This window comes from Mus caroli, chromosome X (genome assembly GCF_900094665.2).
Source record: "Mus caroli chromosome X, CAROLI_EIJ_v1.1, whole genome shotgun sequence".
In the NCBI taxonomy this organism is placed as follows: domain Eukaryota; kingdom Metazoa; phylum Chordata; class Mammalia; order Rodentia; family Muridae; genus Mus; species Mus caroli.
The window spans coordinates 42,281,493-42,307,922 of NC_034589.1; the positions used below are offsets into that span (position 1 = coordinate 42,281,493).

At 34.0% G+C, this 26,430-nt stretch overlaps 1 protein-coding gene across 1 annotated transcript; it reads right to left on the bottom strand.

Annotated features, from left to right (window-relative positions):
* Nucleotides 1-919: 919 nt before the first annotated feature.
* On the bottom strand, nucleotides 920-26,430 carry LOC110286832 (vomeronasal type-2 receptor 116-like). Its single transcript, XM_021153449.1, has 6 exons — nucleotides 26,213-26,430; nucleotides 17,245-17,539; nucleotides 16,131-16,922; nucleotides 15,266-15,481; nucleotides 11,790-11,913; nucleotides 920-1,851 (listed from the first exon to the last, which is right to left on the bottom strand). The coding sequence occupies exons 1-6, from the start codon at nucleotides 26,428-26,430 to the stop codon at nucleotides 920-922; spliced, it is 2,577 nt and encodes an 858-aa protein (XP_021009108.1).

The window sequence follows — 26,430 nt, forward strand, 5'->3', positions numbered from 1 at the left end:
ATGAACCAGAAACATAAATACGACATAATATATGTGTAAAAATCTAAAAGTAAATGTATGTGAAGGTATTCAGGAAACTTACAAAGAGTTGGACATGTCACAAATTTTGTCAAATTATTAATGTGGGCTCTAGACAGATTGTTCTGGTTGACTCATATTTTATATTGTATAATAAAATATTTTTTCTAAATGGAACTTCACCACTAAGTTAGTATGTAACACATAATCTGTGAACTAGAATGCAATAGCATTATAATTTTTTTCATTTAAATTATTACAGGTGGTTACATTCAATATAAATAATTTCATTCAAACAGACCATTATACATTAATTAAAATCCATGAAAGATTTACAAATACCGTGTTGTTCATTTTAAATATGGCATATTGAAAATTAAGTATGTAATAAATTTAAGAAAACTATATGACAATTGAATTGATAACATGATTAAATAATAGAAATTAAGAAATTACATTCCAATGGATTTTTTTAAAATAATGTTTTATTATTTCAGGAAGAGCTAAGAATTCTCATGAAGTTTGGCTTTTTTTTGGATTTGTTTGTTTGTTTGTTGTTTTTTGTTTTTTGAGGCAGGGTTACTCTGTGTAGCCCTGGCTGTTCTGGAACTCCCTCTGTAGACCAGCCTAGCCTCGAACTCAGAAATCCATCTGCCTCTGCATCCCAAGTGCTGGAATTAAAGGCATGTGTCACCACTGCCCGGCTCTCATGAAGTTTAATAAAATTAAAACAATAAATAAAAAAGAAGAGTTTCTATTGAGAAATGACACAAATATTTGATGTGATCAAGGAATCAAGCCATCAGGTCTTAGACTCAGAGAAACTGTATAACCTATTTTAGAATGATATATGAAAGATGTCATTTATGACATTGTTGAAATAAAAGCTAAATGCTTTTTTTCAACTATGTTTTAGGAAATTCTTACTTCTAGAGGGTGTTTTCTTCCTGATATGATTAAATGAATTCTTGTCTGGTCTCAACAAGATAATATAACACTTGGGACCAAATATGAAGGCAAGGAGTGCTGTGCTGGAAACCAAAATAGAGAAGACTTCCATAGCCACCATAATCTTCCCTTTAGTGCTGTGGTAAACAGGAAGAAAAGTAACCCAGACACAGAAGAACACCAGCATACTGAATGACAGAAATTTGGATTCATTGAATGTATCAGGCAAATTTCTCGACAAGAAGGCCATGGCATAACTCCCAAGGGCCAAGAAACAAAGGTATCCCAGGACTGAGTGGAAGGCAACAACTGAGCCCTTGTTGCACAAAATGATGATGTGTCCATGTTCAGTATGAGCATCTTGGTCAATGAATGGTGGAGAGGTTGCCATCCATATTCCACAAATAAGAATTTGGATCAGGGTGCAGATAGGAATGATGTAATTTGGACCCCTTGATATCATTAGCCACCTTACCATTCTCCCTGGAAAACTGACCTTAAAGGCAAGGACCACAGTAATAGCTTTGGCCAACACAGTGGCAAGAGCCATAGTAAAAGCAACTGCAAATGTGGTCTGCTGAAGGATGCAGGCAGCTGTGTTTGGCTTACCAATGAAGTTCAAAGAACACAGGAAACAGAATGTGAGGTTGATGAGCAAAATGTAACTGAGCGCTCGATTATTGGCCTTGACAATAGGAGTGTCTCTGTGCTTCACAAAGATGCCAATAACAAAGGCAGTGAGTGCAGATAAGCACAAAGCTATGCATGCTAATGCCATCCCCAAGGGTTCTTCATAGGCCAGAAAGCTTACAGATTTTTGGAAGCAGTTGCTCTTCACTGTATTTGCATAATGACTCTCTGGACACTTCACACACTGGTCTATATCTGGTCAAAAATATAGGTTATCTTGAGATCAGGAGTTCAGTCTATGAAGATTTCTTTTATTGTTAGACATCTCTAACTATAGGGACAGTCACAGAAGTCACTGTATTTTGTTTTCTCATGGACAAAGTAATTAGTACAGTGGTATGAATAAATCTAGATTCAGACACAGCTTCTTGTTCTTTACATATTTCTTTCAATAATTATGTTCACATACTATAGGATTTGATGCAAGCTTTATTTAAATACTATCATCACACACCTTCCTTTCCCTACCCTCAGAATTACTCACAACTCCTTGAGCTCCTTATATCTACCTATTAAATTTTAATAACCATTGAGTCCATTTAGATGTCTATAAAACTGAAGATATCTTTAGTGGGAAATATTTATACTTTCAATACCTACCTTTGTAAAGAACAGTGTTGTATCTTTTCAGGTACCCTTCAACTTTCAATAAATTCCTTAAAAAATTCACGATTGTCATTTAAATTTTATTACCTAAATGCTTTTGTTCTCTGTAAATACAATATTTCTCTGCCTTTACTAACAATGATGTAACTCTTGTGAAATTAACTACAATACTAAATGACATTGCAAACACCTTCTGCAACCCTGATAGTACTCGTATCGCACATATCTGCTTTAATTTTATTATGGGAAATTTAGATTCGAGGAAATATTTTTGCTAAATTTTTCACATAATGATTTCTCTTATATGAATCCTAAATGTACTTTTTTCCATAAAATACCTTGTATTTTTAAATTCTGTTCATTCTCTGCTGGAGTTTATGAAATAGATGCTATTACATTTGATAGTGATCAAAATCATCCAATAATATATTTTCATAATATTTAAAGCAAGCATATGCTTTCATAGATAAAATATTCCTAGAATATGAGTGGGAATTTTGGAAAAATACTCTGTTATGGAACTTTAAATATTTTCATAAATACTATGATTAACATAAAATACATGTAGAAAAATTTATAAAATACATTATGTTGAAATGGTGGTTTGAATATGCTTGGCCCATAGAGTGGCACTATTTTAAAATGTGGCCTTGTTGAAAGTGTGGAAGTGAACTTTAAGAACCTTGTCCTAGATACCTGGAAGTCATACTTTTAGTCATACTTCTAGTCATAGCCTAGAAGGTTTTTCCCTAAATATATAGAATTCTTAGCTCTTCCTGTGCCATGCCTGCCTAGATGCTGTCATACTCTGAACTTGAGGATGGTTTACTGAACCTCTGAATCTGTAAGTCAGTCCCAGTGAAATGTTGTACTTATAAAAGTTAATGGTGTCAAAGTGATTATTTACAGCAGCAAAACCCTAACTAAGACACAAGTTAGTACCTAGAGTGGTATTTCTGTGAAAGACCTATCCATGATTTTGGTTGGAAGAATTTGGATTTTGAGATTTTGGATTTGGAAAGAAGTAGAATGATTTAAGTTAGGCTTAATGTGCCATCCTTGTAGAAATATGGAAACCTTTGTTGATGAGGTTAATTTTATCTGTGGAAGCCTGGATCTAGAGGTTTCAGAGGAGAAGATTTTTAATATGGGGTTACTCTTGTAATATTTTGGTGAAGTGTGTGAATGCCTTTTGCCCTTGTCTAAATAGCTTACCTGAGGCTAAGAGAAAGAAGTTTATCTTAGCTGAATTAACAAAGGAAGTCCCAAATAACTGAACAGAGACTTTGATCTCTGGATAAGTCATATGAAGAATATTTTCATACAAGCATAGCAATCTCAGAAAGGAAAAATAGAAAACATATGTTTTAAGTAAAATAAAGAAGCACCAGGAAATGGAATTAAGCTGAATGCTAATTTCAAAAAGAAAAAATAAATAAATAGAGTAGTGATCTCTGAGCAAGATCTCACCAAACCAAACGATTGTTTGTATTTGCAGTTGAGAAGGTATATTTTGGAGTTTTAGTATGGAATGAACTACAATCCAGAAATAGGGGGGACTCATGTGAACAAGATCTTAAGGCTGGATGACACAGAATTTTGATCAGAATCATGGCAAACAGTAGCCATGAAAAATTTAGACGTAGACATTATGGTACACTACTTTAATCCCAGGAAACAAAGACAAGCAGATCTCTGAGTTTTGAGGCCAGCCTGTGACAGGCCAAGTTCAAAGGAGAGATAAGCTTAAATCCAGGGATGTTAGTATATGCATTACATCCCAGCATTCTGCAGTCAGAGCCATACAGCTCTTGAGTTAAAGGTCAATTTACAGAGAAAGTCCAAGGAGAGCCTAGCTTATGTAGTTATAGAGTTGTAAAACAAAAGCTGGGAATAGAATTAGGGTTAGCAATATTCTAGCCTCAGTAAGCAGCTGAACTTGGGAGCATTGGCCATGTGTCCCTGGCTGATGAGTCAAAAAGAGAATGACTCCCAGAACAATTTATTCTGATTAGATGGAGCTATAAATTAGCAATAATTAAGAATAGATCAGCATCAATAAGGTGAAATAGTCTGGGAAGTGTTTTCTGAGAGTAAAAAAGGTCTGTTCCAAAGATACCCAATGTTGTACCACAATTTGCCCCTTAACTTGGTGTTAGAGGCACCCAGGTGTTACTGGATTTGAAAGTATGAAGGGGTCATGAAGAGTAGCTGATGCTGTGTGATAGTGTGAGAAGCCAGGAAATGGCATTGGCAAATTTAAAGCCTCATTTGAAGTTGATGGCATAGGAATAAAGGGATCATTCAAAAAAAACTTGAGACTTAGCACCATGAATAGAGCCTGTGAAAGGCTACTGGTGAAGCCAAGCTGCAGTGCAAAAACCCAGTGTACTGCAGATGCCAATAGCATGGTTTTATCACCAAACAAACAGCAAAAGTTGAGTGTAGTCAACCAGAACCTAGAGTACTAGAGAACAGTGTTGGAGAAATAATGCAGGACCTTTGGAGAAGCCTAGAAAATCATGTGTAGGCCCCAGACTGTGATAGAAGAAGCATAATGTTGAAATAGCCTTAAAAATCCCAAAATGTTCAAGATTCTAGAACCATGGGATATATTCTGAGGATATATCCCTGCTACTAGCAGGAATTGGAATCAGCCCAGGTGGAAAAAAAAAAAAAAAAGCGTTGCAGTCAACTAAGATGAAAATGTAGTGGAGATCTGAAGACCTCATTGACATCAGACATGGAAATCCAGAGTTTGGAGTTTGCCTAACTGTCTCTTATCTTGCTTTGAGGCTTGCACAGAAGAGTGTAAATTAATCTCTGTAGAGATTTGAACTTGGATTTTGAACATTGTTGAAACTTATAAAATATATGGATGTTATAAATTGGATAATACACACTTTTTTAATGCTATTCCTAGCTTTTGCCTATTGATTCAAGTGATTAAACATACCTATGGCAACCAGGGAAAGCAATGTCCTTGTTTGAATATTTTTTGTCCTGGGGAATGGCACTCTTTGTAAGTGTGTCTTGTTGAAGGAAGTGTGTCATTGTGGGCAGGGGCTTTAAAACCCTTGTCTTATGTGCCAAGAAACCAGTCTTTTATTAGCAGCCTTCAGAAGAAGGTAGAGAATTCTCAGCCCTACTGCATCATGCCTAATTCGATGAAGCCAGGCTCCTACCTTGATGATAATTGACTGAACCTTTGAACTGCTATGCCAGCACAAATTAAATGTTGTGCTTTTATGCATTGCCTTTTTCATGGTGTTTGTTCACAGCATTAAAAACCTATGACACAATATTTCTATATTTTTAAAAATATAATTAATAATCAGAGTGTCTTCTTTCATTAATAACATTGAATTGATATTTTAAAATTAAAATATAGTATTATTTTAGTGTACAATTTTCTATGAAAAGTATTTTCAAACTTAAAGTGTTTATCTTTTCTTTGGCTGCATACAGTTGAACAATATAATTGATTAACAGACACTGGTCTGATTTGTTCTTACTGTGTGAATGACTCTTTTTATGCATACACATGATACATTCATGAATTCACTTATATATTTGTGTGTGTGTGTGTGATATGTAAGAATTTCTCTTGTGTGAAATTTTATATAAAGTAAAATTTATTATTATTGATAGACGAGAGTGTGGACACTTCATAAGACTCAGAAGTCTCCATATGAAATTGATAATTGTTTCAAAATTTGTGAAGAATTTTGTTGGAATTTTGGTTGTTAATTGCATTGAAATTGCACATTTCTTTTGGTTAGGAGTCCATTTGCACTATATTAAGTATATTGATCTACAAGCTCAGGAGATGTTTTCATCTTTTCATATCTTCCTAATTTCTCTCTTCAGAGACCTGAGCTTTGTATCATACAGATTTTTTGCTTACTTGGTTAGAGGCACATGCAGTATATATTATTTTTGTTTATGATAAACAGTGTTGTTTCTCTAACTTCCTTCTCAGACATGTTATTGTTTACTTACAGGAGGGTACTGATTTCTTTGAGTTAATTTTGTATCCTGCTACATTCTTGAGGGTTTTTTTCAGCTGTAGGAATTCTCTTATAGAATTTCAGGAATGTAGAGATGGTTCAACTTACAAAAGCCCTTAATGTAATTGACTATATAAACCAACTCAATGAAAAAAAGGTAATTATCACATTAGAAACTGAAAAAAGCATTTGACAATATACAACACCCGATCATGTTAAAAGTATTGGAGAGATCAGGCTATCAAGGCCCTTACATAAATATAATAAAAACAATATACAGCAAACACTCAGCGAAACTCAAATTAAATGGAGAGATACTTGAAACAATCCTACTAAATTTTGGAACAACACAAGGATGCCCTCTCTCTCAATACCTATTCAATACTTGAAGTTCTAGAGAGAATAACGAGACAACAATAGCAGATCAAAAGGACACACATTTGAAAAGAAATAGACAAGGTGTCACTATTTGTGGGTGATAGGTTAGTTCACATTAGCAACCTCAAAAAAATGTATCAGAGTTCTTCTACAGCTAATACACAACTTAAGGAAAGTAGCTTGATATTAATTTCACTCAAACAAATAATTAGCCTTTCTCTACTAAAGGATAACAAGAATGAGAAAAAAAGAAAAAAAGAAAGAAAAACAACACCCTTCACAATACGAAAAAGGGGTACAAATTATCTTGTAACACTTAACAAGCAAATGAAAATCTATATGACAATAACTTCAAGTGCTTCAAGAAAGCCATTAAGGAAGATCCTAGAAAATGGAGACAACTCCAATACTCATAGATTGGTTATATTACCATAGTAAATATGACCATCCTACCACAAGCAATCAATAGATTCAATGCAATCACCAACAAGATTCCAACACACGTCTTCACAAACATTGAAAGAGCAATTCTCAATTTCATACAGAAAAAACAAAAACCCATCATAGAAAAAACAATTCTTAACATGAAAAGAACTATTGGAGGAATTACCACCGCTGAACTCAAGCTGTACTACAGAGCAATAGTGAAAACAAAACAAAACAAATAAACAAACAAACAAAAAACCCATTGTATTAGCACATTTATAGACAGGTGATTCAATGGAATACGTACATATGGACGCTTTCTATTTGCAAAGAATCTAAAAACTTGCAATAAAAAGGAAGGAAGAAAGAAAGAAGGAAAGAAAGACAGAAAGACAGGAAGGAAGGAAGGAAGGAAGGAAGGAAGGAAGGAAGGAAGGAAGGAAGGAAGGAAGGAAGGAAGGAAGGAAGGAAGAAATCAAGCAAGCTTAAATAATGCTGGTCTCATTAACAGTCTGTATTTAGGAATATGAAAATAGATCTATAATTATCATCTTTCAGAATACTCAACACCAAGTAGATAAAGGAATTGAGCAAAATCCAAAGAATTCACAACAGACGAATCTTAAATGGCTAAAAGGCACTTAAGAACTAAAGTCCTTATTGATAAGTGAAATGCAAATCAAAAGGACACTGAGATTCCACCTTACACCAGATAGAATGGCTGAGATCAATAACTCAGGAAAGACCACATGCTGGCAAGGATGTGGACAAAATGAAACTCTCCACTATTAATTTTGGAATTGTAGGAATCGTTCATTATATAGAAATCCATCAATGTAATACACTATATAAACAAACTCAAAGACAAAAAACACATGATCATCTTGTTAGATGCTCAGAAAGCATTTGACAAAATCCAACACACATTCATGATACAAGTCTTGGAAAGATCAGGAATTCAAGGCCCATACATAAACATAATAAAAGCAATATAGAGCAAACCAGTAGCCAACATCATACTAAATGGAGAGAAACTTGAAGCAATCCCACTAAAATCAGGGACTAGACAAGGCTGCTCACTCTCTCCCTACCTAGTCAATACAGTATTGAAGTCCCAGCCAGATCAAATAGACAACAAAAGGAGATCAAAGGGATACAAATTGGAAAGGAAGAAATCAAAATATCACTCTTTGCAGATGATATGATATTATTTATTTTAGTGACCCAGAAAATTCCACCAGTGAACTCCTAAACCTGATAAACAACTTCAGTGAAGTAGCTTGATGAAAATTAACTGAAAATAAATCAGTGGCCTTTCTCTATACAAAGGATAAACAGGCTGAGAAAGTAATTAGGGAAACAACTCCCTTCACAATAGTAAAAAATAATATAAAATACCTTGGTGTGACTGAAACTAAGGAAATGAAAGATCTGTATAAGAACTTTGAGTCTTTGAAGAAAGAAATTGAAGATCTCAGAAGATGAAAAGATCTCCCATGCTCATGGATTGGCAGGATTGATATAGTAAAAATGACAATCTTGCAAAAAGCAATCTAGAGATTCAATGTAATCCCCATCAAAATTCCAAATCAATTCTTCACAGAGTTAAAAAGATAATTTTCAAATTCATGTGGAATAACAAAGAACCTAGGATAGCAAAAACTATTCCCAACAAAATAAGAGTCTCTGGTGGATTTACCATGTCTGACCTCAAGATGTACTACATAACAATTTCAATACTAATTGCATGGTATTGGTACTATGACAGGTCTGTAGATCAATGGAATATAATTGAAGACACAGAAATGATTCCGCACACCTATGGTAACTTGACCTTTGACAAGGGAGCTAACCTATCCAGTGGAACAAAAGAAAGCATTTTCAACAAATGGTACTGGCTCAACTGGTCATTAGCATATAGAAAAATGTGAATTGATCCATTCCTATCTCCTTATACAAAGCTCAAGTCTAAGTGGATCAAGGTAGTTCACATAAAACAATGGATACTGAAACATATAGAGGACAAAGTGGGGAAAAGCCTCAAAGATATGGGCAGAGGGAAAGAATTCCAGAATAGAACAAAAATAAGATTGAGAATTGACAAATGGGACCTCATAAAATTGCAAAGATTCTGTAAGGCAAAAGACCCTGTCAAAAAGAAAAAATGGCAAACAACAGATTGGTAAAATCTCTTTACCAGTCCTAAATCTGATAGCTGACTAATATCCAATATATATAAAGAACTCAAGAATTTGGACTACAGAAAAACAAATAACCCAATTTAACAGAGCTAAACAAAGAATTCTCAACTGAGGAGTACTGAATGCCTGAGAAGCACCTAAAAAAATGTTCAGCATACTTAATCATCAGGGAAATGCAAATCAAAGGACCCTAAGATTCCACCTCACACCAGTCAGAATGACTAAGATCAAAACCTCAGGTGATAGCAGAGGGTGGTGAGGATGAGGAGAAAGAGGAAGACACCATCATTGATGGTGGGATTCTAAGCTTGTTTAATCACTCTGAAAATCAGTTTGGTTCTTCCTCAGAAAACTGAACATTGTAGTACCAGAAGATCCAGCAATACCACTCCTGGGCATATACCAAGAAGATGCTCCAAATTATAATAAGGATATATGCTCCAATATGTTCCTTATTTATAGTAGCCAGAAGCTGGAAAGAACCCAGATGCCCCGCAACAGAGAAATGGATATAGAAATTGTGGTACATTTACACAATGGAATACTAGGCAGGTATTAAAAATTGAATTTATGAAATTCTTAGACAAATGGATGGATCTGGAGGATATAATCCAGGTGAGGTAACCAAATCACAAAAGAATACACATGATATTCACTCACTGATAAATGGATATTAGCCCAGAAACTCAGAATACCCAAAATACAATTTGCAAAACACATGAAACTCAAGAACGAAGACCAATGGGTGGATACTTCAATCCTTCTTAGATGGGGGAACAAAATATCCATTGAAGGAGTTACAGGAATAAAGTTCGGAATAGACACTGAAGGAATGACTATCCAGAGACTGTCCCACCTGGGCTCCATCACACAATTTTGAAATTTCAAACTGGTACAACCACTCTTGAAATAAATCTGGCAGTTCCTCAGAAAATTGGAAATAGACCCATTCATACCAATATACCCAGCTATACAACTTTTGGATATATACACAAAAAAAAATGGCCCAATATATCAAGGGATGCATGCTCATCTATGTTAATAGTGGCCTTACTTGTAAGAGCCCAAAAGCTGGAAGTAACACAAGTCCTATCAAAGAAGAATGGATGTGCAGAATATGTGGCACATTTACACAATGGATTATTACGCAGTTATTAAGATCAAGGCTTTAATGAGATTTGAAAGATAATGTATGAAACTGCATATCATCCTGACTGTGGTAACCTAGATGCAAAAGGACATACATCACATGTTCTCACTAGTAAGTTGATATTAGGCAAAAAGGACAGAAAACCTAGGATACATCCCACAGAGTTTCAGAAGTTTAGAAGGGGGTAAGGCCAAGATAGGGGTGAAGGAATGTGTTAATGAACTCTGCGAGGGTTGCCACAGAGTGTTAACTAGGATTAGATTGCAACTAAATAAATTAATTCATTAAATGTGCTGTGTGCTATAGATTTAGAATATTTGTTCATTTACATAATTGAAGGAAGTATAAAAGCAGCTAGGAATAAATCTTGATTTGAAGGCAGCAGCACAAAAAAATAAATAAATAAATAAAAAGAGTCCAGATGTTACAAGGACTTTTAAAACCTAAAGCCAGTCCTTAGATGTGCACCTTCCCCTAAAAGACCATAACCCCAAGTCTTTTCTAATAGGGCCGTAACAACATAAAAAGTTCTATAAAATTCTAAGCCAAGAGAAGCCAGAAAATTATCAAAAACCTTCAGTGTAGAGAATACCACAAAAATAATTCTGTTTCTTTGATCACAGAAAAATTGCTCCCATAAACTCATAACACACATAAAAACGTTTTAGATACTTTAACCCAGGCAAATTTCAGTATAGATATTGGAGGTAGTCATTGAGAATTCCCCATCTCCAGAAAATGAGGTATTAACATTTGATAGCTACAGGGCAGATATTAAGCTTTATACTTCAGTTTGCAGGACATGGTTGGTTAACAACCATTAGGTGACATGCACACATGTAAGTATCCTTTAGTATCATGAACTGTATTAGATAGTGTAATGACAAATTTTGGGAATGAGGAAAGAGTATGAATGATGAATGTGATGAAAATACATTGTATGAAATTATCAAACAAATAAAAATAAAAAATGAGCTGTTAATTATCTCTAAGAAGGTGCAACAGATCTGAACCTTATATGATTCTTGAAAATCATTGAAATACATTTTTAAAAAATCTGTGATACTTAATTAAAATGTGTTAAATGGAAGAGTAAATTGAAAAACATTGAAAAGTACAGGGGAATGTACTGTATCTTCCAGCATCAATATAGGTACTGGATTAAAGATATAATTCAAGAATAATTTGAAATGGCTGTTTTGACCTATTTCAAGGGGATGGTGATGAATATGATATTTAATTTCCTATAAGAAAGAAATAAAAATAACACATATTTGACATTTATTTGGATATTTTTAAATTGCTAGCACATTGTAGAAAACAGTGGAGAAATAGGAAGTTTTCCATAAAATCTGCATTTACCTGTCTCATTAGAAATCTCATTGTCTGCACAAGGAGTGCACTTGTAGCAGCAAATGGCCTTGCCCTCCAGACTTAATTTCCTGGATCCAGGCCCACAACTCTCACTGCACACAGAATGAGGGATCTGAGAAGAATGAATATTGTTATTTAATGCTTAGAGTTTTTTATGGAAAATGAAAAAAATAATTTTTTGAAAGTCATACACTGAAAAGCAAACATTTTATTAATAATTAGACTTATATAAAAGAGTATTTATAGTAATAAGAGGCAGGGAACTGGGGTAGCTAACAGAAATTCCTACTTGCCTGGAATGCAAGAGAAGCTTAGGATCCATTGGGGATGACTTTAGTTGATATACCCCACAAAGCAGAGAGAGAACCTTTAGAGGCCATATTCATAGGTTAGACAAGGCCCCTTGTTGAAGGATAGGGGAACCAAGACATCTTAAAAACATTAACCAAAGTTTGCTCACATCTAAATAAAATACTAGGTCAAAGAGTTGAGCAGAGACTGACAGATGTCATACAGAGATTATCCCACCTGGTGATACCTCCTTAATATAATCACCAAAAAAGACACTATTGCTTATGCCAAGAAATGCTTGCAGACAGGTGTCAGATATAGCTGTCTCCTGAGAGGCTCTGTCACTGACTTACCAATACAGATGAGGATGCTTGCAGTCAATTGTCTGATTGCATATAGGGAGCCCAATGGGGTAGTTAAGGACTGAAGGAGTTGAAAGGGTTTGCAACCCCATAGGTAAAACAACAATATCAATGAAATAGAATCCCCAGAGCTCTCAGGGACTAAACCACCAACCAAAGAATACACATGGAGGGATCCATGACTCCAGCAGTATATGTAGGAGAATATGATCATATCTGGCATCAGTGAGAGGAGAGGGCCTTGGTCCTCTGAAGGCTTGATGCCCAGCATAGGGGAATGACAGCTAGGGTGATGAAGCAGTAGTATGGGGGTAGGAGGAGCACCTTCATGGAAGCTACAGATTGGGGATGTGAAAGGGGGTATACAGATGAGAAACTGAGAAGGGGAATAACATTTGAAATGTAAATGTATAAAATAATCAATAAACATTTTTAAAAGGAATTAAAAAAATTAAAAGACAATGCCCTTGAGAAGGCAATAGTGTTTAAATTTTGGTTTGACAATTATCACATTATTAAAAAATTTGAGATCTAGCAGGGCGGGGTAGCACAAGCCTTTAATCCCAGAACTTGGGAGGCAGAGGCAGGTGAATTAAAAAAAAAAAAAAAAAAAAAAAAAGGAGGATCTTAATGAATTAAGTACATTTTTGTGAAATATCAGTAACTTCGTATTTTCTGACACCTGTGTTGAGCATCTCAACTTCCTCCAGTATTGTGAATGTTGATTTTCAACTACGCCGGGGCCTGCAAACACATAAGTGGAAGCTCACAGTCAGCTATTGGATGGATCACAGGTCTCCCAATGGAGGAGCTAGAGAAAATACCCAAGGAGCTAAAGGGATCTGCAACCCTATAGGTGGAACAACATTATGAACTAACCAGTACCCCGGAACTCTTGACTCTAGCTGCATATGTATCAAAAGATGGCCTAGTCGGCCATCACTGGAAAGAGAGGCCCATTGGACTTGCAAACTTTATATGCCCCAGTACAGCGGAACGCCAGGGCCAAAAAGTGGGAGTGGGTGGGTAGGGGAGTGGGGGGGGGAGGGTATGGGGGATTTTTGGGATAGCATTGGAAATGTAATTGAGGAAAATATGTAATAAAAAAGAGTACTTAAAATTATTATGGAAGAAAATAAACATATTTTTAGGAAGAAATATATAGATCAATTTAGCTAAGATGAAACTGAAGAAGAACAAAGACCAAAATGTGGACACTTTACCCCTTCTTAGAATTGGGAAAAAAACACCCATGGAAGGAGTTACAGAGACAAAGTTCGAAGTTGAAAAGAAAGGATGGACCATCTAGAGACTGCCATACCTGGGGATCCATCCCATAATCAGCCTCCAAATGCTGACACCATTGCATACACTAGCAAGATTTTGCTGGAAGGACCCAGATACAGCTGTCTCTTGTGAGACTATGCCAGGGCCTAGCAAACACATAAGTGGATGTTCACAGTCAGCTATTGGATGGCTCACAGGGCCCCCAATGGAGGAGCTAGAGAAAGTATCCAAGGAGCTAAAGGGGTCTGTAACCCTATAGGTGGAACAACAATATGAACTAACCAGTACCCCCCAACCCCCCCAGTGCTCATGTTTCTACCTGCATATGTATCAGAAGATGATCTAGTTGGCTATCATTGGAAAGAGCCCCATCGGTCTTACAAACTTTATATGCCTCAGTACAGGGGAACACCAGGGCCAAGGAGAGGGAGTGGGGGGGTGGAGATTGGGGGGAGAAGGGAGTGGGGGGGAAGGTATGGGGGGACTTTTGCGATAGCATTGGAAATGTAAATGAAGAAAATACCTAATTAATAAAAATAAAAGAAAATGCTCAGTTAAAATTTAATTGTCACTACTTATTGTAAGACTATCACAATTGCAGAGAAGATAGAAGAGAGCTGCAGTATTAATTGCTTCCTGTATTCAGAGAATGATATATCATTTGTACATTCTTTCTTATGAAAACCATGCATATTCAAATATAATGCCTTGAGTTCTCACATTGGTCTGTAAGGTCTTCAAATTATTACTAAACATTCAATGAGATATCACATATTGACAATCCATGGACAATTAAGAATTGCTAATGGAGATATATGATATTTTTAAAGAAAAATATTCCACATAACACAAGTCCTTTTAATGTTTATTTTCTATTTGGTGACATTATATGGAAAGTTATTGAATATTTAGGGGATTCACTCTTGTTATGAAATTAGGACACTAGTTGGAAATAGAAAAATGAAAATGTTTCCTTCATTCTAGGATACTAATTTACTGTTAATACTTCTGGATAGAAACATTTTTTTTTATTTTTTAAGCCTCTCTCCTGTATGACCACTTGTTGTCATTCTTCTATCCTTTGTAGACTCTGATACTTCTAGAACCATAAGCAAAATATAGTCTGTCTTATAAAAGTCATTTTTGGTCAAAGTATTTGAATGAACAATCAAAATAAATTTAATATTGTTTTATGATTTTAATCCCCAAAAGAGATTTTCCTCCAGTACATTAACATATGAGCCATTTGGAGATAAATATTTCCTCATGCCATTTGTCGCATCCCTCATTTATGACAAATGGAGGAAACCTAATCCTCATATGAGTGATCAATGGGGGACTTATTGAACACTGTATACTTCCATTGATCATAAGGAAAATTTAAAGCCAGTATACTAGAATTACTTTAAACTATTTTATACTTACACTCCAGTGTAATGGAACTTGAGTCAATCATCATTATATCACAGAACAGAACAGTTTTAATAATATAAGCACAAACCATTTAGATAATACATATCCCACCTCTGAAAATATTTCTGGCCATTGTATCATCTGTTCAGATATAGACAACTGTTGACTCTGGGGACCATTTGCAGAAAAGGATCCTATTTTCACTTTTAATCCAAGACCCTTTGGTAAATTCCAAATGTTAAGAATGTCATACTCTGTATCTATTGTCTGTCTCCAATCTAAACTCCTTTTGTCTTTCATTTCAATATCCTTCAAAAAAATGTTAAGCTTAAAGAGAAACATAATTTTATATTTCATTGTGTATAAGGGTAGAATAAATTCTGCTGTGAATATCAACATTAATGAAGATTCAATTAATGATGATAGTGAAAAGGATGTGCAGAGTACCATTATTATTGATCTTCAAGTAAAAACTTAGAACACAGCTAAAGTAAGCCATCAATGAAAACTGATCTGTGAAGAGATAAACGTTTTTGAAACATAGCAAGAGTCCTTTAATTTAGAATATGTTCAGAGCTACAGAGTCCAAAATGAAGATACTTATGTCAAGAAATTAAATAAAAGGCATCATTTCTATATAAACCAACCATCAATGTTTCACATAAGTGTCCACGTTTTAATTTCTCTTATAACAAATATAGAAAGTAATGAGTATGTTAATTGTCTCTATTACTGTAAGAAGGCTGCATAGCTAGTTATTTTACACTTAATTTTCACAAAGCATATTTGTTCCTGGTATCTTGCACATGATTTCAAAACATCATATCTTTGAAACTATCTTGACTTGTAGGTAAGATTAGAAACACAATTCTTTATTGTGGACAGCATAACTGAATTTTACAATACCTAAGCTAGTGTTATTGCAAATCTCTTATATCAGAGTGCTGACAATAAAATACAGTAGAAGGGTTATTACCTGCCATGGAAAGAACACAATCCCTTTGCGATTTTCATATGGTTGCATTTGAAGTTGCTGAAGGCTTATCTCATGGAGGCTGTGAGCCACAGCATACACACCAGTATAAATATTTATGCTCTCTTCATTCATGGCTGTATCAAATATGTGACTAGGTAATATATCCAATGAAGCATTGGTTTGACAGTTGTCCAAAACATCACAGTTAATGTCAGAAAATGAGCACTTGAAGAACAAATACCACAGCTTAGGAAGATAAACATCTTCTGGGTATTTACTGGGATTAACTGTTTTAATAAATTTGGTAAATTCAAAATTCTCTCTATAATTGTGCTTAAAAATGATGCTTCCATGAAATGAGTCTAACATGAAATAATCAGTTGTGTCAATTACATGATGTTCAACATTCATGATCCAGACATTCCATGTCAATAACCTTTGCTCAATATTCCTCATTACACCTTCTAGCGAATCAATGTCACCAAAAATAATTGTTACATTTGTCTCATCCATATTTTCCCAGAATTTGGCAACATATGTATTCCATGTGTCTGAGATCATTTTTACAAAAGCTAGGCAGATGTCCTTTCTCTCCATCTCCTCCCTAAAATCTGATAGAATTTTATTTCCTTTGTGGTCATCGGGGAGGATGAGACCAATCCATGACCACCTAAAGTGAACCATCAATGAAACAATGGCAAGTGAAAGAGATGTGTCCTTAGGGGCCATCTGATAGAGTGACGGATAGTGACCATGGTCACTCAGGAGAAGATCATAAGGTCCAAAAGTAATCTTGAAGCAATTTGGAAAGAAGGGAAATTATTAACATCTAAATAAATTTTATTCCTTAAGGAATAGAAGAAGACAGGAGAATATTTTAAAGGGAAATTACAAAAGCTACATTTTTGTTAGGCCTGTAAGATTCAAAGACTTACTTGTCTTCATTTATTCATAACTATTTCTCTTACAAGCAAGATAAACCTGGATTGCACTCAATATTCTGAATATTGCTTTTATGTTTGGATAATTGATCAACTATTCTTTCAGGTTAAAAACAGCAATAACATGAAGAAAGAGAACTGACTCTCAGTTCCCAAAATCCAAATTTTCTCACCTGTGGAAATTTAAAGAGTTGAAGCAATGTCCCAATTTGGGCAGATGTTATCCATGATGTTCCTGTGAGTGCAGCAGAGAAATTTCTCCTTTTACAATTGTAATTAGGTAAATAATTTCTCTGACCAAGAGCTGTGAGCCAACTAAAAGTAATATCAAGATTGTACTTCCCAGTGAATCTGACATTGTAAAAATCAAATCCAAGAGATATGTTGGGTAAAAGATTGGGGTTCCCATTGATCTCCTCAATGGCAAATTGCAGAGCAAGAATATACTGGTAGTTCTTAAAGTTATACCTGTTTAAGTGGCAAAAAACAATAAGATAAATGTCAACTTTACCATACACATCTACATATTTAGTACAGTAAATTATATACTTTAATTTTGAATCTATAAAATATGTAATTTAATTTCTTTACCATGAACAGAAGAACTGGATTAGGTAAATATGTTAGGTTTAGGCAGGCTCCTTTAACATTACTACTCATTATTTATTGATTCTCAAAGCATATATTATTTATATTTCTTAGATTTATTCTTTATACATTTTGTTTACCAGTCAGGAATCATTTTGCCCCAAATATACCATCTGTTGGAATGTAGATCTTTGGCTTTCTGTCATCTTAACATATGAAAACTCACTATTTTACTATCAAGCTAACAAGATTTTAAAGAAAGTATCTTAATTAAAAAATCTTTTGAAATTCATTTCTTGGTATGTGACCATGGGAACTATTTTTCTGATATAAGTTTTTGAGTATTGCAGCATGGATTTACTAATTTCTTAGAGAAACTAAGGAAAGACTGCTTCTAAATGTGAATAGATGACATTAAATAGTACAGTACCATGCCCTATATATTTTTATCATTCTATTTATGATGTCTTCATGTGTGATTGCATGCATGCATGTCTCTTAGAATGTACAATTATATATATATATATATATATATCAATGCACTTATGCATTTATGCATTTCATTCATTTAATATTTAGTTGCTTCCTTGGTTTACTCAGTAACACAGTGTCTATGACTTGACTGTAAGTTGTTGTGCAAATCACACTGATCTTGAATTCAGAAATATCCACCAGTCTCTTTTTCTAGACTACTAGGAATAAAGTCTTGTTCTAGCATATTTGCCTGCTGGATTTCTTTATTTTCTTCTCACATATACCTAGAACTATTCATCGGAAACCTGTAGAGATTCTCCTGATTCACTCTCTTACCCTCCATATGATCACTGGATTACAGGCATGTACTCATATTATTTTGGGAGGTATGAACTCAGTTCATCACAATTGGTGTTTTCTACTCTCTGAAACATCTCTTTATCTGCTTAATTATACCTTTTGTTGAAAAATACCCTTTACTCTGAAAGGCTCAAAATCCACACTTACAAAATAGTCTTACTTAATGTACCTGTCAAAGTGGATCACAGAAAAAAAATGTCACTAAGTTTTCATTATATAATTTTTCTTTTTCCCCAGTGCTAAAAATTTAGGGCAAAAGCTGTGGAAAGAAACTAAGATCCAGAGGTTAACAATAACCTTAGGGGAAAAAATGAATTCTCCAAACAAGTGGGAAGTTATATTTAAGATCTCAGCCTAAATATAATAACATTCAATGATCTGTGAATGTTCAAGTGAATCAAAACAAGAGAGGAAAATTGAGGTCAGCATGAAGTATAAACCATATCTAAGTGAGAATTCTTAGTGAGGGATTTATTGCTGTAAGGAGACATAATGAGCATGGCTATTCTCATAAAGGAAAACATTTTACTGGGGCTAGCTTACAATTTCATAGTTTTAGTCTATTATTGTCAAGGTGGGAACCATGACTGTATTCCTGCAGAAATGGTCGTCAAAATTCAAGTGATAGTTTTATATCCAAATCCACAGGCACCTAAAGTAGAAACTGGAACACACTGACTGGACTCGTTCTTCTCAGAACTGTACCTCCACCAACAAAGTGACAGACTTCCTCTAACAAGTCCATGCCTACTCCAACAAGGACACATATGCTAATAGTGCCACACAGCATGGTCAAACATCTAAGCAGAATAGTGTATGGAGCCATTCCTGTACAAGCCACTACATTCTATTCCTTGACAATAATAGTGTTGTAGCCATAAAATAGTGCAAAATAGATTTAGTCCATTTTAATTTCCCATAATCTAAAACAGCCTCAAGTTTGTTTGAAGTCCAAAGTTCAAAGTTTCTTCTGAAATTTGTGTAACAATGAAGATAAAAATAAAAATAAAAATGTAGATTACATACTTCCAACATATAATGGAACATAAAATCATTTAAATTTGAGAAAAAGGAATGTAGTCAGAAAATAATGTACCAAAGCAAGATCAAATACAATCTGAGCAAACTCCAAACATTGCAAGTCCATGTCTGATTATAATTTATCTTTACATCTCCAAACCCTTTCATTTCTATTGACTTCATAACACTTCTTTCTCTTGGGCTTTTTCCATTCCCTGTTATCAGTGCCTGTGGGCAATTATACCACAGCTCTGTCATCTTCAACATTTAGGCTTCTCTTTTGGAATTTGCCAAAATGGATCCTCTATGTCTCCTTACACATACATCCCTGCTATAATACTGACCTTAACTAATGTCCTTAGTTACAGAGAAACTTCCCAGAACAATTTTTTTCAATCCTGGACTCTTAATTCCGGAACCATTTATCAGTTTTCTATTCTTGTTGTTTTCTTTTATTTTCTAAATTTGTATATCCTGAAACTCCTTCTGTATACAAGACGCTGGCCTTAAACTCCATTTCACAAATATGAAGCATAGATGGGAAGAATTTTGCCCAGAGATTTTCAACCCCCCCTTTTTTTTCATTTTACATTAGACTTTCCTTAAATATCTGTATGTGTTTGAACAGAGGAATTAGGTCAATGGCAGTTTTTAGTTCTATTTCTCCTCAATCTGTACATTGTGAATTATTGTTACTCAGATTTATCCCTTTCTTCATATGCTTAAATATTAATGGCCACATGCAATTCTATAAAAGGCTGCATTGAGAATTACTTTGACAATGAAAATAATCAATAACGCTACACTTTAGATTCAAGGTAATGTCTTGAAAATTAAAATGAAGCATCATTCTTTTCCAACATATCTAAAGAAAAACACTCATACTCATCTCCTCCTTATCTACTTGAGTCAACAACACAGATATCAAATTACACTCAGCAACATTTTTTTTTCACATACTTCCATGGTTGGCACATTAACCAGCACATAAAGTATTTCATTGCTTTCCCTTTAAAAAGTCCCAAAGTCAATCTTCCACAAAAATAAATAAATAAGTAAATAAATAAATAAATAAATAACCAAAAATAAAAAAATACAAAAAACACAGAAAAACATAGCCCTTCAAAGTAATAACCCTTCCTCTAATATCAACATTTGTCTTCCTTGTGTTTGGTGGATGTGAAGACCCACAACGTCCATAATATATCTTATGAAGGAAAACTTACACTGTCAGAGATCATGTCCATTTAACCCTGGTGGGAAACATTGCATTGTGCAGTCAGAAATGGTCTTGGACAAGGAGCTGAAAGTTATACATTTTTATCCACAAGAAGCAGAAGTGAAGGCTGTGGACAAAACTGGGCTTCTTGGAGTTATAAATTACCATTTGATAGGGACAAAGTAACTCTAAAAAGGCCACACTTACTACTAAAAGTCCACTCAGTATGGGCCAGGTAGTCACATACATGAATCTCTGGGGCCCATTTCTACTAACAGCACAAAAGTATTGCCATTTGATATCTTCTGGAAGCAGAGTCAGGTTTCTTCAATAATGTGATTTCTTCTAAACAAATCTTATTCTGGGATGGCTGACCCTCAAAGGAAATACACAGTGTTCTTGATTAAGAATTGTATTAAACTTTGTCAGGAGCAGTTTTTCTGAGTGCAGAGGTGATTTCATGAAGTTGTAAGATTTTTCTAATTTACCTTCCAAAAAATATCAAAAGTATTTTGTTAATGAATTAAATTTATCCTTAGCTTCATGCCTTGGACCAGAAAGCATAGTAGGAACAAGAACATATCCAATAGAGAAAAGGCAGTTTCTAAATTGAAGCAAGGTTTGTAATTCTGAAAGTTTTGGCTAAAATTGCAAAATAGCTATTAAAAAGTGACAAAAACTTTTTAAAAAGGGCTTGTCCTTAGTATTTAAAAGCCAAGAACTACTGCCATAAGCTCCACTGGTTAAGTAAAGATTTCTTGTGTAAATAAAATAGTTTTAAGTTCTTAATAATTGAGGTAACCTATTTGAGAAGGAGTCAGTTATAAATATCTCTGTGGAGGTTAAATCTTGTACTGCAGGGGTTGCTTGATGCAGCTGTTGGATAGGTCTCCATTGTCGAATGGATTGGTTGCCTGAGGCTGTTGAAATATCAATATTGATTGAGGGGCCTGAGGTAGGTTCCTCACAGTTTCCCTGGTTTGATAAGATTCCTATAGTATTAGGGATTATGATAGTACCAAATAAGGCAGTGACATTTTTATGAAAGCTAGTTTAGAACTCTTAATGACAGTGGTACCCTTTCATGCCAAGTGGATATCTAATTGGATTTCTGTTCTGAGTGGGGCCAGGAGCATTAAAATTTATGGGATGTCCTGCCTTACTGAGACATTGTTTGCTATTATATCCAAGCTTTCTCCCTGAATAAATTTGTGAGCCAACCCTGATTTAGTAATTTTTTTCTTTCTTTGATTATTAAGATTTTGCATAGTGTTCTGTCCTCCTGAAGTTGTTGTAACGAATATACCTTGAAAATATGAAGTAGAAATCTCAGCAAATGCTTTAAATGCATTTCCAGACTTTTAAACTGTCTTTAAAAGAGATTGTAGTGGCACACACCTTTAATCCCAGCACTTGGGAGGCAGAGGCAGATGGATTTCTGAGTTCGAGGCCAGCCTGGTCTACAAAGTGAGTTCCAGGACAGCCATGGCTACACAGAAAAACCTTGTCTCGAAAAACCCAAATAATAATAATAATAGTAATAATAATATATATATAATCAAAAGAGACATTGCCAAATGGGTGTAGCATTTTCAAAGGACATATGATTCAAAACAATATCTTTTGCTTCAGAGCTTATATCAGTTGAGCAACAGAGTTATCCTCAGTATATTTTTTTAGTTTCTTTATTATATTATCAAGCCTTTGGAAATTGGATATCTCTACTGTGCAAGCATCTCTATGCTTCTTGATTTGCAGCTGTAATTTTTACTAGAACTTCCTCTGTAACTTTTTTAAAAATTATTTATTCCTAAGCCTTGCATATTGGACCTTTGTCATAGATATAATTTAATGTGAAGTTATTAGCTTGTCCTGTGATAGCTCCAGACAAAACTTAAAATTGGGGATGAGAAATATCGGGAAAGAGGGTGGGTACTGGATTATTTGGGGCTCTGGAGAATATGATTTCTGTACTGAATTTCTAATAAGTGTAAATATATTATCATTATTAAGATTTTCAAAGATTTTTTTTATGGTGGGGAGGAGGACTTTCTCAGCAAATAAAGGTGTCATTTTTTCAGAGAATCCAAGTTTGATTCCCAGAAATAATATGAGACAGCTCACAAACATCCAAATATTGAGAATCTAACACAAGAAATAGATTCAATCGGTATGAAAATGAAAGGGTCACATAGTCACACACCAACAAAGACACAAACACACACAAAAAGAAAGACAAAAGGTAGTCATAATAATATCAATATGATGGCAAGTAATAGAGGTACAGAAACAGAAAAAAGCAAGATCAAAAACCTGGCATGCTCAGTATAGGAAGATTGCTTATACTAAGTACTTAAGTATATCTATGAAATTAACTAAAACCCTATTTTGTTAATTCATGCTTGTGTTTGAAATTAACTTCATTTTTATTTGAAAGATGAACAAAGTTATTTGACATAAAAACTAAATGATAAAAATAACAAATATAGATTTTAAAGGATAGCAGACATATAAAATGTAATGAAATAATATATGATGGAGGAAAAATTGATAATTAAGATGTTTAATTTGAGAAATAATATCAATGAGATTTTCTCATATATAAACATATATTCAAATAAATACATATAAAAATTTAAAGATACATATCATTTTTAAGAATTCTCTATATTCAGGGAATTAAATAACAATCAATACAAACTGAGCAGATTAACACAATATCTACAGTCACAGGACAATGATCAGAGTCAACTTCTATAAAACAGTCTTGATCACTCTCATTTGCATACTTAATTTTTAAAGCACATGCTTTTTCATAAATATATTTTGAAAATGAAAACTATTTTTATCATTTATATTCTTGAGATTTTAAAATGATTGCATAATTTCCCTCTTTCATTCTCTCTAGGCAAAATCTTATGTACTTTCTTTTTCATTTTAATTTCATGGAGTCTTCTTCCATTAATTGCCCAAGAGGACTTGAACTTACTAGACATGCATACATACACATGCAAATGCCCACTCAGAGGTACACGCACAAAAACTCAAACATACACACAAACATACATGTATCCTCACACACAGACACAAACAAACAACAGAAGCATCCCTTTGAGTGCACACACACACAATTGTAGGTAACTAATGAATGCTGTGAAATAGTTTACCCAATGTTTAATATCCTTCCACAGGAAATATTATAATTTTCCCATGAAATATTTTATGTAAAACCACTCTACATCTGTCTTATTAGATAAAGAATGATTATGTTTTAGTTGGATGCACACACCCACTTCTAGAAGATGAATGGTAAAATAAACCTTACAGTACTGACAAAAACGTACCATCAGTCCTTACCACAGTGAGAACTTGCCAAACAAACTTATGCCTCAAGCCTGAAATATATGCCATAAGCTGCTTTTTTTTTGTTGTATTTTTAAATTTGATTGACTATAACTCTGCAGGTTATGTCTTCCTTAGAATATACACAGAGAAAAAGAGAGTTCACAAAAAAGGCGTTACTGACAAGGACAAGTACAAATGCGATGAATGAAGGCAAGAGGTTACAACAGGGCAAGTACCAAAAACTAACTTTTGTAGTTAACTCAAGTAAAAATAAGGCTATGAAGGAATTGTGTTTGCATTAAAAATCAGTTAATGTTTTTGTACTGAAAAACTGCATTTTGTTAAATTCAAAGGAAGAGTGAGATCAATTATAAAGCCATTTCAGAATCACAATAAAGTTAGGAATGGGGCCATATTCACTTACTGCTCATGTAAAGGAGAGAAGACAGGGTAGAAAGAATTCAGAATGACATTACCTACATGAGAAATGTTTGAGAAAATTGGCTTGCCTTTTAATACGGAAATTGCAAACAATGGTACATAGCCCCAGTAACATAATAAAATCTATTAAAAATACTACTGCCTAGAATGGAATTCATATAATATATCAATTTTATCAAACTATGAAGAGTAAAACCAGACTAGTTGGTCATATATCCAGAACTACAGCCTTTAACAGTGAGATGCTTGCTGCTGCACAAAATATGAGAAACCATACACATTGGTACCTGAACTACTGAGAGTAATGGGCACCAGAAAAGTGAATTTATAAGGAGCATTAGTTATGACAAAATAGAAAAGCGCCTACACAAAAACTAAATTTGCCCCGACAACTAAGCACATGAGAAAATATTATGATTTCCTTTGAGTCAACATATGATTCCCTAAAAATTTAGAAATACCATTAAAGATTTTTTTCCAAATAACAAAGTTTATATACCCATATTTGATGTTCAAATGATTCAAATTTAATGTGTCCAACAAAAAACAATTAGGTTTTAATTCATATCTAAACATTTTCCCCCTACACTTTCTTTGATTTAATTGCTTAATACCTCAAAAGATTTTACCAAACACAGAGTATTGTCTCATAGGGCATAATTCACCTTTACACTTTATTTAATGTTTTTATTGTTATTTTGACAAATTCCCTTTTAGAGATATTAAAGTCTCTCCTCTATTTCTTTTGGTCATTTTCTGCTTCTCGATTTCTAATATATTTTTCTTGTGTTCACAGAGATACATAAGAAGTATGGTTCTATTTCCATGCCACACTACCTATTCCATACATACATAATAAGGTATTCTTGGGAAAGGAATTTGTCTTGGATAAAAACATCTTATTTACTTTATTAAGAAATATACAAGAATGTTTTTGTTCCCCTCAACAATACCTGACACTATGCATTAACCTGAATTATTTAACTAAAGCTAAGAAATAGCACCAAGATGAAACTCTTTTTTTCTTAATTAGGTGTTTCCTAATTTACATTCTTATATTCACGAAGTTTTGGTAGACACATATATAAAAAATGAGAGTAAATGCTGCAAACCAATGGATTAAACAGGTAAACACAGGTAAGCTGCCTGAGATTATAATTTAAATTATCAAAAAGACACTTAAAAAAACACGAGATAGATGAAATATTTATATAGCATAGATGTATTCTCTACTTGTAAATGTGATGTTGTTAACTCTGGAATGAGCTGCATGTAACACACATAACCTCTTCACTCACGTTTTAAAACATTTACATAGAACTTAAAGCATTAAGTGACATCATCTAATACCACAGGTACAATCAGTACTTCCAAAATGCTAAGAACAATAAGGACAGGCTTAGAATAAATCATTCTTCCTTGAAATCATAACAATGAAATCTCTTCAGTAATTGTGGCATAAAAACAATAACAAATAAGAGTTTATGGTTAACAATCAAAGAAGAAACTAAAGTGAACACAGTTGAAGTTTCCATTTTCTTTCCCCCTAAGTAAGGAAAATAAAACTGATGAAAAGATTTTTAAAAATCTGAGTGAATTTGTCAAAATAAAATATAAAAGTTTAGTGAATTTTAATAACTTTACCATTTAAGATATAAGAATGCTGAACTTGAAAAATAAATAATTGAACTTACTGTATTTTACTGTCCAAATAGTAATATGGTATAGTTGAATGAGGCTTTTCCTTCCTAGTGTGGAATGTGTGAAGTGGGAAAAATGCACCAATCACAACATCTCCTTCATGATGAAATTCTTCAGAGATTCTGTAATAACATCTACTGATATTATTGACAAGAGCAGAGACACAATTGTTTATTTGCATGAACCAGAAGATAAAAATCCAAGTGAACAT

Bases quoted from the DNA above. Each gene is read 5' to 3' on its own strand.
- LOC110286832 (XM_021153449.1), bottom strand. From the start codon at position 26,430: ATGTTCACTTGGATTTTTATCTTCTGGTTCATGCAAATAAACAATTGT. The intron at 11,914-15,265 runs GTGGGATATGTA...CATTCTTCTCAG, and splicing joins GGCCAGAAATATTTTCAGAG to ATCCCTCATTCTGTGTGCAG. The intron at 1,852-11,789 runs GTAAATGCAGAT...ATTTTTGACCAG, and splicing joins TGAGATTTCTAATGAGACAG to ATATAGACCAGTGTGTGAAG.